Source organism: Dermacentor albipictus, chromosome 5 (genome assembly GCF_038994185.2).
Source record: "Dermacentor albipictus isolate Rhodes 1998 colony chromosome 5, USDA_Dalb.pri_finalv2, whole genome shotgun sequence".
Classification (NCBI taxonomy): Eukaryota; Metazoa; Arthropoda; class Arachnida; order Ixodida; family Ixodidae; genus Dermacentor; species Dermacentor albipictus.
In genome coordinates this window covers 13,330,573-13,346,692 of record NC_091825.1, presented here as the reverse complement: position 1 = coordinate 13,346,692, position 16,120 = coordinate 13,330,573, and the positions used below count along the sequence as shown (strand labels likewise).

General features: G+C 47.8%; 1 protein-coding gene across 5 annotated transcripts in view; it reads left to right on the top strand.

Moving 5' to 3' along the window:
- Positions 1-16,120, top strand: part of LOC135918035 (solute carrier family 41 member 1-like) — a 640,016-nt gene that overhangs the window by 178,317 nt on the left and 445,579 nt on the right. For 4 of the 5 annotated variants that reach the window (XM_065451704.2, XM_070538277.1, XM_070538275.1 and 1 more), the window contains one exon: positions 11,658-12,451. In XM_065451704.2, the coding sequence (XP_065307776.2) occupies positions 11,702-12,451 (750 nt within the window). In that variant the 5' untranslated portion in view covers positions 11,658-11,701. Of the gene's footprint in view, positions 1-11,327; positions 11,540-11,657; positions 12,452-16,120 lie in introns of those variants that run through there. The other variant, XM_070538276.1, reaches the window with a different exon arrangement.

Sequence of the window (16,120 nt, the reverse complement as noted above, 5' to 3'; positions counted from 1 at the left end):
TTGGCAATTTCTGCGCCAAACAAGCTTTCAAAGCTATGTTCCCGCACCTGCGGAGAGAACAGAGGAGGATGCCAAATCCGGCATGATGCCTCATACGTGTCGTGCGCTGTCGGTGTGGTTTATGGCATTCCACTCTCTTGTGGTAAGACTTACGTTGGCCAGACAGGGCGTTGCGTCAATGAGCGACTCAGGGAACATGCGCAAAAAGTAAACAAAAATGTAGATAAAGGAGCGCACCTGGTTGCGCATATAAACTCTTGCAGCAATTGTGAGGCGCGACTTGATCGGACAATTATCCTTGGAAAAAGCAAGAATGAACATGCGCGGCTTGCCTTAGAGGCCTATCACATAAAAAGTCAAGGAAATAATTGCATTAGTGACACATCGTTGTCCCTGCACCAATCAGAATTTGATTTCATACGTTTGCGTATATGATAAGATGGCTGACGTCAGTAATGCATTCTGTGCGCCTGCGCGATTATGTGGCCTAGGTATATAAATGCATTGACGATGGAAGGAAAAAAGAAGTTGTTAGTCAGCGCCAGTGTGTGTCGTGTCTTTTTGTGGCTCGTCTTATATGTTTGCGCTGTTACGTTTAGTTCAGAAGTTAACCTTAGAAAATTCAACACTTAAAAAGAAAGAAGGTTAAATAAAACACACGCGCGCTACGATAGGCCTCTCACGATAACCTTGACCCTCAGGTTACTCACACACACACACAAAAAAAGCCTATCTACTTATTAATGAGCATCTCGCGAGGCTACATGTTTACACAAACGCGTCTTTCCAATCTCGGAGCTTCTCAAACGAAAACATAAACAAAGCTCAAACCTTACATATTGAAAGAAATCTCAGTCTCAAATCGCGAAATTTTCCGATGCTCAAAAATAAAACCAAATAACACGTTTTGCTTCTACGGAAGCTCTCTTGGCTTCCCGTTCCCGATTGCTTACGACTGACTCATACTTTCAGCCTGACCCGAGGTGGGCGAAGTTTCAAAGCTACTCTGGCTGCCGAGAGACAACAAAAGGGCTGATTCACTATCAGCTCCCCCAAGACGTTACGGTCTCCTGCCAATTTGCGTCCCGGCGCCCCGCTTTCAACACGAACTCGACTGACCGCGTCGCCACTCCCCACCTGGCCTCGTCCTGCCACCTTGCGTTTCTTCGAACTGCACGCTGAGCTATGAAAAGAACTGCGGAACGACGAGGAGTTTAACAGCCTCGTGCCCTTTGTCCGCGTCCGTGCAGAACATGCTTCGCGGTCCCCCTTGGACCGGTGGTTTGAACATTTTGGCTGCGTCAACATCGTCCGTGACGACCGCACCTTCTTCCTCGCGCCCTGCCCATTTGGGTTTCTCGCCATCTTTGGCGGCGCCTCATTAGTTACCGACTTTCGGTCTTTACCACGCTTCCTTTTACGGCGCTTTCTCTTTGCACTCGCCTTCATGTCGTGTTCTCGTGCCTCGTGCTGGCCGGTACACGTTTCGTCGGCCCGGATCGGCCTCTTACCCGCACAGTCTGAGTGATTTACATTTAAATCAACACTCTCTCTGCCTCGACTGGCGGACAGCCCAACCGACTCTGGCACAATGCAGCAGGCTTTACTCGAGTTAGACAACTCGCACTCTTGCGAACTGCCCTCTACTACATTGCCCAGCGCACGCTGTGCATCGGCACACAGCCCGTCGGTATCGATCGCTGTCTCACGCGCACAGTCCGAATGATTAACAACTGAACCATCCCTCTCTAGGCTATCTAGACTGGCGGAGAGCCGCACCGATCCCTGAACAATGCAGTTGTATTCTCTTAAACTACGCAGCTCGCAATCCTGAGAATTACCCTCAACTGCACCGCTCAGCTCGCACTTCACTTCTGCACGCACATCTGGCTCGACATGCGTGCTCGCGTCCGTCGGGCCAGGAGTACCCTTTTCTTCGCTAGCAACCTCGCTAACATTACCAGCGACGCACACCCTCGGTAACTGTGCCAATCTGTTCGCAGCTGGCCTAGCTGTCTCTACAGTCATCTGTTGGCACAGCACCTCGTCGCTCTCCTTGCGGCATTTAACGGCCTCTGTTGCCACTAAGGCATCGTTAGCAGCTAGCCTTTTCCCTTCACTTATCAATCGGCAGCCAATCTCACAGGCACTACTCTTCTCGTCGGCTTTTGGCGAAAGTCTGCTAGATGCTTCCTCATTCTTTCGCTCTGTACTACCTACAGAATTCTCAGACAGCCGTTGTCTCTGTGCCAATAACTGATCACAATGCTGTATCTCTTTGATCAGTGCTGGCTTCTCTCTCTCATACTTTTGCTCACGCTCAAGCTTACGTTGATTCTCACGGTCGTGAAGCTCACACCTAAGAGTAAGTTCTTGAAGCTCATGCTTCCGTTCATTCTCGCGTTCTTCACGCTTACTCACACTCTTAAGTTGACGATGCTCTCGCACACGTAGACGACGCTCGCGCTCCAATGGCTCCTGTATCACCTCCCAAGCAAGCTCAATGCTTTTCTCATCATTGCCACTATCGTTAATCGCCTTTATGATAGCTGGCGTTTCCATCCGTTCGTCTGCCTCAACTCCCAAATCGTCGCACACCAACAACAAGTCTAACCTCGTCAACCTTCTAAGATCCATGGCAGCTGCCCCGACAGGTGGTTAAAACTGTTTTCCTTAATTAATTTGTGCAAACACACAATGCATCAAACTCCCGAGTCCCAGAACTATCAAAATTGAACACACAACCTTTGAGTCTGGCGAATCATAAGAAAAAAAACCACGCGCTCACTTACGGTTGCAGCACCCTGCCATCCGGTTCATTTGTCCGCTGTTCCCGGTTCCTCCGGACTCCCTGGGTCGAAGGCTCGCTCCTTCTTCGCTACTCCCAGTTTCTTCGGACCTCTTTCGACGAAGGCTCTCTCTTCTTCGCTCTTCCCGGTTCCTTACGATCTCTCTGGACGAAGGTTGATCTGTAGCGCTGCCACCAGCTGGTGCATTCGGAGGCGATCCTACCGCTGCCAACCAGATGTAGGGGTTGGAGGACGGACTCCGGGATGAAAACCCAAAACTTGGGAGGATTTATTCTACATTATATACAGAGAGGTGAGCGTCCAGTAACAGTAGTACTGTCATTACGGGCCGGCAGCAACTCGGACGCTGCGGCCCGCGGCAAGAAGTTAGAGAGAGGTGAATCAGGGAATCAGGGCATGTCCCAGAATCTCTGGAAGGCTTCTTATAAGCCCTTCGAGCACTGTAAGTCACGTCGTGTTTGACCAATGGGAGAGTCCGCTCCGATGACGCCACTTTCAGCCAATGGTAGGCGCCCGTGTCGCGGTGTCACACCTGGCGGCTCTCTGCGGTCTTGCCTCGCACACTGGCAATGCACTTCTTCTAACGAGGAGAAGGGGAGGGCTGCTCATGCTCCATTGTCCAAGGCCCCCTTCTAATCCCGGCGGCCTACGAACTTGTTGGCACGTGAACTTGTTGCCTTCAACTTGTTTGCTCGGCCGCTCCTCTGGAATGTGCTTTCCTGCTTCTGCATTCCTCAATTAGCTGCGCTGCGTTTCGAAGTGGTTTGGGGAACTCGAAGTAGCCTCAGGAAACGGCGCCATATCTAACACCGGCGCGCCGCACGCTGGCTGCGCGGCAGAGCATACGTCATGGCTTTTTGCGAACACGTGACCACTTTGTTTACACTCCCGGTGGACCGTTTCGTTGCTCTCTGAAACCGAAACTTGGACTGGTCGCTACAAAAAAGACTGCAGATAATTACCTGTCGCGCTCTGAAGTAAATGAGGTCTCGTGCCGTGATTACTGGGTCATTAACAACTTATTAAAGCAGAAAAAACCACATGGATTTTTTTTGTGCCAGTACTCCTTTAACTTTCATAACGTTTTATGCCAAATCTACTTGTCCTATTAACCGGAACCATGGGGAGCTGAATAGTTACATTTTTGCAATCTGCAGTTTTTTACTTGCATTAACTTGAATACCGTTTTCTGCAAATCTACTTGTTTTAGTAATTGGAACCATAGGGAGCCGAATGCCTAAATTCTTGCCGTCTTCAGTGTTTTACTTGCATAAACTTACATATCGTTGTCTTCCAGATTTACTCGTCTTAGTAATTTGAGCCATAATCTGCTGAATAGCCAAATTGTTGCCATCTTCTCTTTTTTACTCCTATTAACTTGGAAATCGGCTTATCCCGGATTTACATGTCCTAGGAATTTGAACCATAAAGATTGACCAGCCAAATTTCTTGCTATCTTGAGTCTTTTACTCGCATTAAGTTGCGTACTTTCACGAAAATATTGAAATTCAATTTCAATCCTGGAATGGCTTGTACTTGCTTATTCTCCTTTCACAATAAAAAAATTTATACCGAAAGGTGTTATTAGGAAACAGACATATTAACCCATAACAGCGCCATTGCTGATGAAGACAAGACGAGTAACAGGACGGGTGCTGTTAAAATATCTTCCAGCTAGCCTAGACAGCCACACTCATGAAGGGACATTAATAAACTTCAACTTCAACTCTATAAGAATTCTACGTTCCAGCTTCTGCGCAGTTGTCCTGTTCCCAACACAAACTACCCGAGACGGCGAGCTTAAGTAGAATGCCATCGTTGCAAATGAGCGTACTTCTTTACTTTCAATAGCAAGAGACTAGATATGCTGCCACGAAATGCAGTTTCTTTTGTGGCGTTGCCGACAGAAAAGAAAGCTGTGACTTTGCATTTCAAGAACCAACTACATTTTTTCTACTCGTGCGCTTGCTCCACTCGCGCTGCCTTGGCGCCCTTCGTCTTCGTGGGCACGTCAGCAGATCGGTTCCGCGACAGAGCCTCCCGCCACAGAATCACGGGGTGAGGGCGGCAGCGCCGCCGTAAATACGGGCATACAGGTTTCATCATCATCATCGCCATCATCGTCATCGTCGTCGTCATCACCATCATCGGCCTCTTTATGTCCACTGCAGAACGAAGGCCTCTCACTGCGATCTCCAATTACCCCTGGCCTGTGCCAACCGATTCCAACTAGAACCCGCAAATTTCCTAATTTCGTCGCAAAACCTAGTCCTCTGGCGTCCTCTACTACGCTTCCCTTCTCTTGGTAGCTGTCACCGTAATGGCCCAACGGTTATCTAACCAGCGCCTTACATGACCTGTCCAGCGCCATTCGTTTCCTCTTGATGTTTATTAGAATATCATCTATACCCATCTTCTGTCTGATCCAAACCACTCTCTTTCTGTCTCTTAAAGTTATGTCTAGCATTCTTCATTCCATCGCTCTCTGTGCGGTCCTTAATTTGTTCTGAAGCTTCTTTGTCGGTCTCCAAGTCTCTGCCTCATATGTCAGCACCGGTAAAATTCACTGATTGTACATTTTCCTTTTCAATTATAGCGGTAAGCTGTCAGTCAGGAGCTCCCGATATCTGCCGTATGCGATCCAACCCATTTTTATTCTTTTGGGAATTTCCTTCTCATGGTCAGGGTTCCCTGTGACTAGTTGACTTAGGTAAACATACTCCTTTACAGATTCTAGAGGCTTGCTATCTTGAACTCTTGTTCCCTTTCCCAGTTATTTGTCATTATCTTTGTCTTCTGCATATTAATCTTCAGCCCGACCCTTACACTCTCCCTGTTAAGGTCCTCGATCATTTGTTGTACTGATCCTCGGTGTAGCTTAATAGAACAATGTGATCGGCAAACCGAATGTTGCTGAGGTATTCGGCATCGATCCTGACTCGTAAACCTACCCTGTTTAACAGCTTCAACACTTCTATGGACGCCATGAATAGCATGGGAGAGATTGTGTCTTCTTGTCTGACCCCTTTCTTTATAGTTATCTTCCTACTTTTCTTGTGTAGAATTAAGGTGGCTGTGGAATCTGTGTAGATATTTTCCAGTGTATTTACGTAAGCGAAAAACAAAGAAAAAGCGTTGCAGGAGTCGACAGACGGTGGCTGTAACATGTGGCTGTGGGCGACACGAACAGAGCAGCGAGGTGATCGCAAACATGGATGCTGCGCCTGCACGAGACGGGAAGTGGGCGGCGCGTTCTTGTACGTTCGCGCGCGCGTTCGTATGTGTCGAAATCGGGGCTACTTGCCCGTTAAAACCAGGCGGTGAACGAAGCTTTGGCGAAATCAGGATGCCCTGGAAATACTCTTGACACGGTGAGACAGCGAGTCGGCGCATCTGACACGCACAGCGTTGATAGGGGCACCATGGGGAAGGAGACGTTCTGCGCTGATAAAATTTTGGTCAGCTGTGAATCTATAGGCGTCATAGTGCTAAACCCTGCAGAAGGGGCCTTGAGCGATGCGGCTGGCAGAGATGAAGTAGTTGCATCGGCAGGGCGTAGGTGGCGACCAGGTTGTACGGCAGCAAGAAAGTTAGGGGGAAGTGCCATTCTTGTTAGGCCTAACGCGAACTGCCGAAGCGCGTCATATGATTGTAGACCAGGAGGCAGGACATCGTAGCACAGAACTGGGAGGTATTCTGTAAGAGTACACCTAGCGAACATGTCCATTTCGCCTGCTGTGGAAGTTCTGATTGGCGGAGCTCTGCTGCGCGTTCGCAGCAATCAGGTGCCACAGCCAATCAGAACTTCAGCAGCATAAGCAACGGACCTGTCCACAAAGTAGACCCTTACAAAATACCGCCACTGAAGGCAGCATGGCTAACCCTACGTAATATTTGCCCTGTTTCGAAGTGGTGCTTTGGAGGTAGAAACACGCCTCCAGTTAGAAAAGTTGGAGAGTAGGGTTACCAGGCCAGAACTCGGAGCACTTCGGTGCTTGCAGGATGCAGCGCACGGAGGTTTCTTCCGGCGGAAACACCGTAATATTAGATGGCACCAGGGTTTTGGCTCAGTCGATGCTAGTTGGGTGCCAGGTGGAATCTTCTGGAACGCGTTTTTCCATGTTCCGGTGTCACCACTGTGGCGATGCACGAAAAACATGCGGCCACGTTGAAATGCAAGAACCAAAGACTTTATCGTCTAACCTCACGTGCTCGGTCCGCTCGTGCTGTCTTGACGCACTTCGTCGTCGTTGGCACGTCGGCACATCGATGCCACCTCACTTTCATTCGCAAGCACGGAAGCTTTGACCCAATAATTTTTATATAAAGATGATACCACTTGCTCTAGAAGTGTATTGGAAACGACGCTTCCTTAATTGTAATTCATTTCTCATTCTTCTTTTCTACCACCAACGTACGCGTCAAACGCTTTCGAAACTGATTCCTTTGTCGATTTAAAATAAGTCGGCATTCGCGTATTGGGTTCTCTATACAACGCCTTGAAGCCTCTCCTCCGTTTGTATCTCCACACCTACCACTTCATACTTCAGCTAGCGGGCGGACACCTTGGCTACATTGACTCTACATGTTTTCAGAACATATGCGAGTGTCTTATTCCCTCAAGGGACATAGGGAATGGCGGTGCGATTTCGAGGGCGTGTGGCATGAGATGCGCAGGAGTGTCTAGGTGATATTCTACGGAACGAATGCAAATTCCGAATTATACGCACTCGTTCGTACTCTCGGGAGGTCAAATCCAGATCTCGTCCTGCTTAAAGCAAATCTTGAGCCTGGAAAACTTGCTTTAATAGGAACGCTCAGAGTACGCCGGCAGCTTTCCGATGCGGATACTCCAAAGGTTTCATTATTTCCGTGAAAAATTGCTCTTCGAAGCCAGCGACATCACATGCAGTGCGCACTAGAGCTCGAACCGCCATTGCTTATGTCCCTTTAGTGAAGGAGGCCTCAGCACCTGTTCCGAAAACCTACAAAGACAACCGGGCCAATGTTGCTTCCTAGAGTTTATAACGTGGACTGGTACATGTGAAGTACAGGCTGTAGAAGGAATGGATTGTAGGTATTGTGTACATATTACACTGCGCCAAAAGAAACTAGGTTTACAAAACAAAATACGTAATTTGAAAGGTAAGGCCAGTGTTACAATCTTGTAATACAAGAAGGCGAAAGTCTGCTGCACATCTGGTAATACATGAAGTTATGCAATCGGGGTTACATTGCTTTGTAAGAAATATTGGTAATGCATTAAATTATACAATTGGGGCTAGACTTTTTGGAAGACATAACGAGCCGCAATGTGAAGTACACGTGTGGAACTATGGCGACCTCCTCACTGAGGCGCAGAGGCATGCGCTTCTTCCACAATGACGTACTTGCGCTGCCATCCCCACGAGCTGCAAGAGCGTGCACGCTCTCCCATTTCTCGCCGCCGACAACCACCGCCACCGCCGCTCCCACTGTGACGTCAATGCGCAAGGCGCGCGGGCCCGTGTTTCTGCGCAACAACACCTTGCGCGACATCAATTCCTAAACTTAGAATTCGGCAGACACTTAAGACTGCTTACGTGTGGGAGTACCAAAGGACTATACTGTTTGCAGGCCTCGAAACGCCATCAACGCGCTCCATTTATACACCCATCTCGTGGCGCCACCTCCTCGGCACCACCGCGTGCGCCCTCCCCAATGACGCACGCAATGGTCACCGAGATGGCTACGCTGAGGCGTGTGCAATCAGGCACGCACTAGGCCCAACTTTAGTCAACCAGAACCATGGAGCCGCCATGGCGTCGGGGGAAGTGTGCTCGTCCCGCTCCCCGGCGGCCTGGGCTCGATTCCCACCTAGACGGAAACGTATATATATATATATATATATATATATATATATATATATGTATTTGAAAGCTCTCATTACTTTCTTAACAGAAAACTTTATAAAAAATGTGACGTCAATTCGAGCATTTATTGACGTGTTTTACTCTTTGCAGCGTCGGTCATTTTCCGTCACGGAGCAGTTTCGCCGAAGTCACCGTCCACATACACACCAAGGACTTTCGCCTTAAAAAACTGGTAGAACGAACTATTGTATTAGTCCAAATGAAAAATATAGCTTGTGACGCACTTGCGAAGCACGCGGCAGCCTCGTGATCTCGTGGAACAAGGCTTCACTATCACCAGGAAAGAAACTGTATTTCACGGCCTTATGTGGAGTGGCTTGTTATCCAGACAAAAAAAAAAAAGTCCATTCGCGATGATCGCATCCTTCCGCCGACATGCGCAAGAGGCCGCGTCCTAAAATGCGCTCAACTCGCCGTTTCGAACATTTACTGTTTGTGAATAAACCTTCCGTACAGGTGGGTGAGAGCTCTCATCAGTCAAAAAAAGTTGGCAGATCGCAAGCTCTGTGGTAATCGATGTTATGCGAAGCAGTGTGCGGGGAGCCTACCAAGTTAACGAAATGACCATGAGAGCACCAAGACGTAGGTGGCTGTTTCACGACCTATGATTGTCATGACATATGTCATGTCATGACCTATGCTTCATGTTCGTCATACACTCTTGTCATACTGTGCCAATTTTTGCACAAACCAAGTTAACGAAACGATCATGAGAGCTCCAAGACGTAGGCGGATATTTCTAGACATGCATGACACGCATGTCATGACATTCATGTCATGACCTATAATTTATGTTCATCATACACTATTCTCATACTATGCCAATTTTGGTACATGCCAAGGTGTAGGCGGCTGTTTCACGACATCCACGACACGCATGTCATGATATTCATGTCATGACATACCATTTGTGTTCGCCATACACTCTTGTCGTACTATGCCAATTTTGGTACATAGCAAGTTACCGAAACGACCATGGGCGCACGAGGATAAAGGCGGCTAGATAGATAGATAGATAGATAGATAGATAGATAGATAGATAGATAGATAGATAGATAGATAGATAGATAGATAGATAGATAGATAGATAGATAGATAGATAGATAGATAGATAGATAGATACTGTCCAAGTGGCAAATGTTCCCCAGGAAACGCTTCGCCTTTAGTACCATATTGTAGAAATTTTTTTCTTACCTTCGAAATACCGGTGCCCGATATGAAGCCTGTCAGAATACGTCAAGTACGCAGCACGTTGCATTACACGCAAGCTAAACTTTCTCTGGGTGAGTCAGCCTGTGTCAAATAAAGCGCGAGGCTGAGTGAAGTGATCAATAGGATCAAAAGAGGGCGAGTTGGAACATATGCCTTCTTGGGTAACACACACACAGAAATGAAACACGACAAAGAAGACAGGACAAGCGCTGGTTGAACGCTTGGGCCAGCGTTTGTCTTGTTTTGTCATGTTCCGTTTGTGTGTGCGCTGCCCAATTTAGGAAACTGATCAACGTGTGATTACAGACACTGATCCCTTCACTGATAACAAATAATGCAAAGCAATATTTACTCCTTGAACTTAGTGTTCTTGTCGTTATACCTAGAGATTGGCATTCAATGTCTGCTTGTGAACTGCGACAAAGTATCACAGTCCATCCAAACTCTGTTCAATATGCACAAATTTTATGTTTACATTATTCTTTGATTATAAGATAAGCTCCGAAATATGCAAATCTTTCTTGTGTTTAGACCGAGTGTTTATGCCTTCCCAGCCGGGATTTTGTGCAGCGGTAACCTAAACGCATTACTCGCTGAGCTTGCCAGGTATGTGCCGTTTTATTTTTGAAGAGGGAGGGTGTATGCAAAGTGGACAAAGCGTTGAACCGTTGCAGTTAAAAAAATTAAGGGGTTTTACGTGTTAAAACCACGATCTGATAATGAGGCACGCTGTAGTGGGGGACTCCGGTCTACCTGCGGTTCTTAACGCGCACCTCAATCTAAGCGCACGAGTGTGTTCGCATTTCGCCCCATTGAAATTCGGCCCCCGTGGCCGGGATTTGATTCCGCGACCTCGGGCGTAGCAGTCCAACACTATAGCCACTAAGCAACCACGGCGAGTCCGTTGCAGTTAGCACCACCGTTAGTTCCAACGTTTTTCTCAAAGTAGGAGGCAGCCCACTTGCACATCAAAATATTAGCAGCCAGGCGGATACCATACCTTTGGCTTAGAGTGCGGTCAGGTTCTCGTGGCATCACGATGTCGACGTCTCAGTGTGCATGAACTGCTTTTTGTCTTTCGGCATAGCTTCCGACACACAAAAATTGCATGTGATTAAGTTTGGAACCTGTACGGTGCGTAAACATAAATGATGTTTGAGATTAGACGTTGCATACGATGACATTGCGTGCATTGCGTTTAGTATTGCAGCATTTATTTTATTACCAGATTAAAAATATCTCGTTTGAGTTTTATCTGGACATGCGTAATATCCATAAGATGGATATTACCATTTTTATCACAAACGTGCACAATTTCTTGCGCATAGTGTGCTCTAAATAGCACACAATCAACTTGTTACTTGGGAAGCGCAGCGTCTTCTTATTGCCTAGAAGACAATGAGTATCGCAATAGCAAAACTTCGTCGCCTCCGTACGACTCCAACACGTGAGCGCTGCGAGGCGGCGACCAATCGAGTGGCGCCACCATTTCTTCATGCCGTTGCGCATCAATCAACGCCGCACTCGAGACGGTGCGTGGAAACGGCGGCCGCCCCGTTCATTCGCAGGACGCCCCATCGTGAGGACGCGCGTGCTTCGTTGCCGGTACGCGTTCATTGTCTAACGGGGAGCGTTTGTCATCGCAGCCCCGGGGCATTGTTAGGTTGTACAGCCGGGGCGAGCAGAGAAAACAGTTCCATGTAGTTTTTTTTCTTTGCTGCAGGAATCCGGGAGGCTGACCGAGGTGGGAGCGCAGTGAATGCAGAGATGAATACTGATATTCGGAATGGTGTCTACGTCAAGGCGGACTACAAACTCGAATCTCGAAGGTTGTCGCATGACTTCGACACCGATGGTGAGAACTTCAGTGGCCCTTTCTGCAACAGCCATAACGCGAGCAGAAAGAATCGAGCGGCCTGCCCCGAAGCTGCGAAGCCGCGTAACCAACTACAAAATGGTCACGTCTTTAGCAACGTAGGCGTCATCTCGTGCAACGATCGCGACTACGCAGCGGACGATGACCGTGCCTCGAGAAGAGCAAGTGTCGACTACTACAGGAATGTAGAAGAGTTCCGTAAAGACAGTATCATCTGTTACTCGGACAACTGCGCAGCCGTAACCGACGAGAACTTGAATGAGCCTACCACGTTGCGTCTGAAACCGAGCACTGTCGGAGACGACAATGAACACTCAGCTTCCTCAAGCAGTAGGCAAAAGCACATCTTTGGGACGTCTCACGAAGAATCGCTGCTGAGTATCTTCAAGCAGGCGGTAGTGCCTTTCTTCCTTGGCGGACTCGGCACGGTGTTCGCGGGCCTCATTCTTGACACGGTTCAGTTCTGGCCGCCGTTCCAGCAAGTCACCGAGCTGTTCATCGTGGTACCTCCACTTCTAGGCCTCAAGGGCAATCTGGAGATGACGCTAGCTGCCAGGCTGTCGACGCAAGCCAACCTGGGGAACATGGACACGCCGAGGCAGGTGTGGGACATTGCACTCGGAAACATGGCTCTCGTTCAGGTGAGCACACGCCCGCACAGCAATGCTGCCGTCGCTCTGCTCGATGCTCTAGCGTCTACTCGTCGACTTTGCACAATGACGCGAAGCGGTTAATAGCGGCACGTGCTTAACGCAAAACGAGGCGCAATATACACACGGCTGCCATATTACGGTTTGCGCTAATTATGTCCTATTGTGAACACTGGAGTCGATATATTCCGCCTGAAAATAAACTGGACCCCTCTTGTCCCGGAACTCGAGTGGTGATTACTACTCTGGAGACGGTTAAATTCTACTATGCTGCCAATTGGGAGAGAGCTCCTTAAACCAATCAGAGCATACGAGGAGGCTAATTTGGTGGCATCTTCCAGTCTGCAAAATAAAACCACATACGTTCGGCAATCGGACTGCCGGCTGCGTCGCCACACCAGCGTCGCCTAGCAGTAGCTGCTGTGTGCCTGAGTGCGTTGCATGCGGCACGGCCCCATTCCGTGTCAGTGCGACGAGGAGAGTGGAACACAACTTTCCTTACTAAAGCTTTCATCGTCCTTGCAGCCTGCAGACTTGAACCGACTCACCGAGCAACATACTGTACTGCACATGTCCGCATATGCTCTTGAACGATGGTGAGCACACCTGCATATTCACATTGCTCGCTACATGTGCCGGGACCCGCCGTGGTCGCTCAGTGGCTATGGTGTTAGGCTGCTGAGCACGAGGTCGCGGGATCGAATCCCGGCCACGGCGGCCGCATTTTGATGGGGGCGAAGTGCGAAAACACCCGTGTGCTTAGATTTAGGTGCACGTTAAAGAACCCCAGGTGGTCGAAATTTCCGGAGTCTCCCACTACGGCGTGCCTCATAATCAGACAGTGGTTTTGGCACGTAAAACCTCATAATTTAATTTAATTTTTACATGTGCCGGGGGATCACGATTACCGGCAACTGTTTCCGATGAGCAAGGGTGATCGCACGCAGCTAACGCTTCCACTGCACAAACGCGAATGATACGAAATATGAAAAGACAGATAATCAGCGCGAAGTCAAATGATCCCTTCTTATTCAAGTAGCAAATATAACCTTCGGCACAATCCAAAGAAAAAAATAACAAAAAACGATTACAAAGCACGCGAGAAAACCGCTTTAACCAATGCGCCGCGCGCCACAATGCATGCACGATGGCGCCATCTTCATATGAGCTGTTCGACGCTAGTTTTGCAAAACGATTTGTTGTGCTTACTAGAGATACGCACGGCTGCAGTTTGCGGTTGTTTGCCGTGTGGCAAAGTTTAGTTCCCATGACTGCGAAAATTATTCTGAGACGTGCTGAAGTGGTTTAACTCGACATGTCCAGTGCGTCTGCTGCTGGGGAGGCAGTGCAATTGCGTGCACGCGTGCTTAAACCGACCATCGTCAGTCTCGGAGATGAGATTCATAAACGTTTGTTTTGAACGTGTCCATGTTAGATAGCTTTAGATTAGCAAAGGCAAACACCATTCAAGCGTTGGGCGACCCAGCCCCACATTGTGGGGCTGGGTCGCCCAACGCGCTGTGCCCATCGCTGCGCTGTGCCCAACGCTCTGCGCCCATCGCGCTGTGCTCGCTTTGGATACGTTAACCGCTTTGCATCGCCTAATCTAAAGATGCCTAATGCAGCTCAGTAGTTGACCCTAGTCAGCAGCAATATGTCAAAAAACGTACGAGACAGCGTAAAATTGTGGATGTGTGTTGCGCTGTTTACTTTGACAAGCCTTCTAATATATATTTATACATTGCGCAAAGAGTTAAGTTTCAGGCGATCATCGCCCTCGAATAAAACAGTTTTGTTCAGTAATTCCAGCAGGCCAAACAAGCCGCAAGGTGGTTAAATTAACTTTTTCGGGTTTTGCTTGACCCTTTCTCTTCCACACACTCACCTGTTTTCTTGAAACCACGTCCTCAAAAGAGCCATCGTATTCTGCTTATTTATCCACCACTGCTTTAGAAGGCAACGAGCAGGTGCCGATACGTTATGTACCCTGTCCGCTTACCAACTGTAGCCCTCACCATTTTAGGTTTCCAAATCTGTTATTTTCCCATACAAAAATGCATACTTACTTTCTTTAGACTTCTTTCCAATTTTCTATCAACTTTATTAACATACTATGTACTTTTACTTCCTATCGACGCTTGTTACAAGAAAGTTGGTGGGCTTTGTATTTCCTTTCGTTTGAAGAAAGTTTGATAAAAGAATGTTTAAAGGAAGTTGGTAGGCTCTGTTCTTACTTTCGTTTGAATAAAGTCTGTTAAAAGAAAGGTTTAAAAAGTTGGTAGGCTCTGTTTCTACTTTCGTTTAAAAAATTATACCAACTGTACTTGTTTAATTCATTTGTCCATTCAAAACTGCGATAAAGAAGCATAATATGCAAATTGGTAATATAATAATTAGTACGAATGCCAGTGTGTCATAGTGATAATTCCCTTCTGCAGTTCAAAAGAAGGAGACAGAATAATGTTTGCTGCGTATGGACATATAATCAGCAGAAGCAAAGGTAAAATATATTGGCCTACACCGGCGAAATTGTCTATTTATTACGTTTCTTCTACTCTAAAAAACACTTTTTATGCTTTTGGAGTCTCTTTACGTCTCCGTGTGAGGCGGAGACACTACTTTTGCTCCATCTAAAACAGTGGCAGTGTTGGACTTCTTTACGTATTGTGAGCCTGTTTACGTTTGTTCGAGATGCTTTTTTGCCTTTTTCTTTTTTCTGACCTCGGCTTGTTAACAAACCTTTCTTTGCTATTCTATACAAACTATACACAGAACTCGGCTCTCTCAGAAATACATTATCTGCGCTTCTGTTAGAAGTGCCTTTCTTTTATTAACTGCGTGAAGTAGTAAAGGCAAGGCGCAGAAGACCAGGACTTAGGAAGAACACAAACGACAAGACCGGTGCCAAGACAAGACCACCCAAGACAAGACAAGACCACCAAAGCTTTCGCACCGATCCTGCCATTTTGTGGCGCCGGTCTTGTCGTTTGTGTTCTTCTTCCTAAGTCCTGGTCTTCTGCGCCTTGCCTTTACTACTTCAAGCATGAACCAACTAGCCCAAGCAAGTGTTTTACTTAATAACTGCGGCTGATCGCTCTGTTGAGACTGGCGTTGAAGATAAGTATGGCACCACGAATCCCGTAAATGGTTGCTTGGGCGCCCAACTGAATAATTTTAAATTGTCAGTTGACTGCGTAGTGAAAGTTGTGCACCAAACACCGCCGTATCTGTTTGTTTACGCGTGCGGCGTGCACACATTACGCTTGTTTCACTTCGGCCGAACCTCCAGCTGCTTTTGCGTCAGCCATTGCCACGTTTTGTCGTCGTTACTTGTGACGCTAAGAGGAAATATGGTCTCACCAATTCAATATGAGGGCACATATTCTCGAAAACACGACGCCTACCCTATTGCAAAAACCAGCGTCTTCCAGTGCCTTCCAATGTGAAACCAGCAAGGCTTTTGGCACTGGATCGCACTGGGTACGCTGACGCTCGCTGGCACTCACTGGGAGATCAGTGAGAACGCTGGATAAGAGCTGCGTCACGCTGGAACACACACTGGTTGCAGTGCCATGACGCTGGGGCGCACTGGTTTGCGCTGTGCAGGCGCTGGTTCCAGTACGCCAGGACCAGCGCTGCTGAATAATAAATGCTTTATAC